Source organism: Vigna radiata, unplaced genomic scaffold, assembly GCF_000741045.1.
Source record: "Vigna radiata var. radiata cultivar VC1973A unplaced genomic scaffold, Vradiata_ver6 scaffold_491, whole genome shotgun sequence".
Lineage (NCBI taxonomy): Eukaryota > Viridiplantae > Streptophyta > Magnoliopsida > Fabales > Fabaceae > Vigna > Vigna radiata.
In genome coordinates this window covers 43827-46411 of record NW_014542723.1, presented here as the reverse complement: position 1 = coordinate 46411, position 2585 = coordinate 43827, and the positions used below count along the sequence as shown (strand labels likewise).

General features: G+C 33.6%; 1 protein-coding gene across 1 annotated transcript; it reads right to left on the bottom strand.

Annotated features, from left to right (window-relative positions):
* Positions 1-1441: 1441 nt before the first annotated feature.
* Positions 1442-2320, bottom strand: LOC106780581 (ethylene-responsive transcription factor ERF098). Its single transcript, XM_014668879.2, has one exon. The coding sequence runs from the start codon at positions 2094-2096 to the stop codon at positions 1629-1631; it is 468 nt and encodes a 155-aa protein (XP_014524365.1). The 5' UTR covers positions 2097-2320; the 3' UTR covers positions 1442-1628.
* Positions 2321-2585: the final 265 nt, after the last annotated feature.

The following is a 2585-nucleotide window of genomic DNA, read 5'->3' as shown; positions in this document are numbered from 1 at the left end:
AGACATAGTGAGTATTGGTAAATTGTTTTGTCTATGCGTGTTGTGTCTGCTGGATTGATTCAATACTTCTGTTGATAGAATGGTGCTGCAATTATGATTATTTTATTGTAAAGTTTTTTATTATATTTATATAAAACATTTTTGTATAAAAATAAAAAGCAACATGCTCTACAAATTGAAAGGGGAGTTAAGCTTCCACAAACATTTTTGCTAGTTCTTCTTGACAAAGTTCTAAGTCAAATCAATAACACAGCTTGGTAGATATGAGAAAGCAACAAAGCTCTCAAATTTCAATACAAAGGAAGATTAGAAAGCTAAATGTAATCATGAAAGAACAACTAAAGGATTCAAAATTGAGGCTAAATTAGTCACAATATTTAAACTTAGCTGCTTACATAGTACCCAAGTGTCCATTTAGAGAATGACATATTACCAAACCAAATAAAGAAAAATATAAAATAATCTGCTGTATTAATCCATATACCTTCAAAGGGATCAAAGAGTAGCTTCGAATTGTAGAATAAAAATTTTGTAATTTTTGTATTTTGGGTTTTATTGAACTTAGTCGTGTTGGACTTATGATGCAGAGGCTCATAATATATAAGTTATGTTTTAGATACTTTTATAAAAAAATTTTGAAGATCATGTTTAAACATTGTTGATGTTTTCTGGTGCATGTGTGAGTTTTATGGCTCAAATGGTAACTCTTTCTTTTATCTCATGGAGTTATGAGGGATGAAATGATGATACACTTCCATTTCTTAGAGATTCTTTCACTTATCTCGCAAGTATTGCAGGTGGAATGATGAATTTAGGAACTCACTTATCTTAAATGTTAATTCGAGTGACATGATGATAAATGGTGTTCAAGTGCTCCTTTATTCATTCGATCTTGCTGATAAAAAAAGAAGTAACAGATCAAATGAAATGGAAACATAATGCTAGCATGAATGATATTTATCATGTTGCAGGCTCTAAACCTTGCACAAGATGACCTTTATTGTATGATCACTTCTGCAAAATACTGCCAACATTCCAAAAAATTTCACCTTGATTATCTTTTACATGATTACACTGTATGGTGAAACCACACTGCCATTAATTAATTGGCAATTCGATCTGTAAACTATATTTCTTGAAGGGATATTTTAGGGTCTCGAATTCCCCCCATGTTATGCACTTATGCCATACATTATCATTTGGCCCCATTAATTAATTATTCCAAAATAATTGTATCATCCAAAGAGTTACACCCATTGTTTAGTAGGTTTCTTTTGTTTCTAATTATTGTTTTATACACACAAGTTGGATATATTAATTGTAATATTGATGCAATGCATTGATTATTTAAGTTGACAAGAATTTGGATAAAACATCAGAAAATGTATGATGGGTATGAACACAAGAAACCAGCAACACACACAATGCTAGGCCGACACTATACAAAAAAACAAGGACATTCCATGTCTTTTATTCCCATAACTGAGTTGTTACAATAATAAATAATGTCCAGTCTCGTTTCCAAGAACCTTGATGATCAACTATAAAAAGCAAGTAAAACAAAATTAAATTAAATTAAGAACAAATTTCTTATTATCATGGCAATTGATCTGCGTGCAATACATAATTCACTTGAAAAGATGTCTGTTATCTTGCATCTGAAGGAGTTCTTCAAGCAACTTATTGTCCAAGTACTCCAACTCAAAAGTATCATCAGCTTGCATAATATCTCCAGAAAAAGCAGCTCCCGCAAGGTTATCAATAGAATAAGAAGAATAGGAAGAAGAAGAAGAAGAGGAAGAGGAAGAAGGAGGTGGAAGTGTTGTTAAAGGCATAGGCAAAGAAGAGTTTGGATTAGAAGACTGATACTCATTTGGGAAGTTGAGAATGGCTCTGTGGCCACGAAAATGAAAAGCAGCAGCATCATAAGCTCGTGCAGCTTGTTCTGCAGTTTCGAAGGTTCCAAGCCATATCCGAGTCCCTTTCCTTGTAGGGTCACGAATTTCTGCAGCAAACTTTCCCCATGGCCTTCTCCGAATCCCTCTATACCGAGCCTCAACATTTCCATTCGAAACCGAAGATCTTCCTCCCTCCATCACCAACAAATCTAGAAACAAAGAAAGAAGAAGAAAGTGTTGGAGATTATTATTATTATTATTATTAGTGTGTTTAGATATGAGTGTGTGACGTAGGGTGGTGGTAGTAGAGAAATAGGGTATGGTATGGATGTAGATAGCACACCAATAGTATTTATGTGTGGGCTTTATATTGTTCTTGGTGAGGCTTGACCAGAGGGTCGTATGTGACGGTTTGAATTTGAAGTTGAATATATTCTGCAACTATAATATTAATTCTTTTTTGTGTGTTCAAGTTGACACCAAGGAGAGTGAAAAAGATAGATAGGTGCGTGCACGTATGACGAAGAAGGGACGCAAGGCTTATTCGTACTTGTCCTTTTCATGGCTGCGCACGTGCCTTCATTCACATACATCTCTCTCAAATATTCTAATCAATAAATCTATATCTATATATTCAAAATCCAAAAGTAAAAGAAAATTTATATTTACATTAAGCAAGTTAAAGGA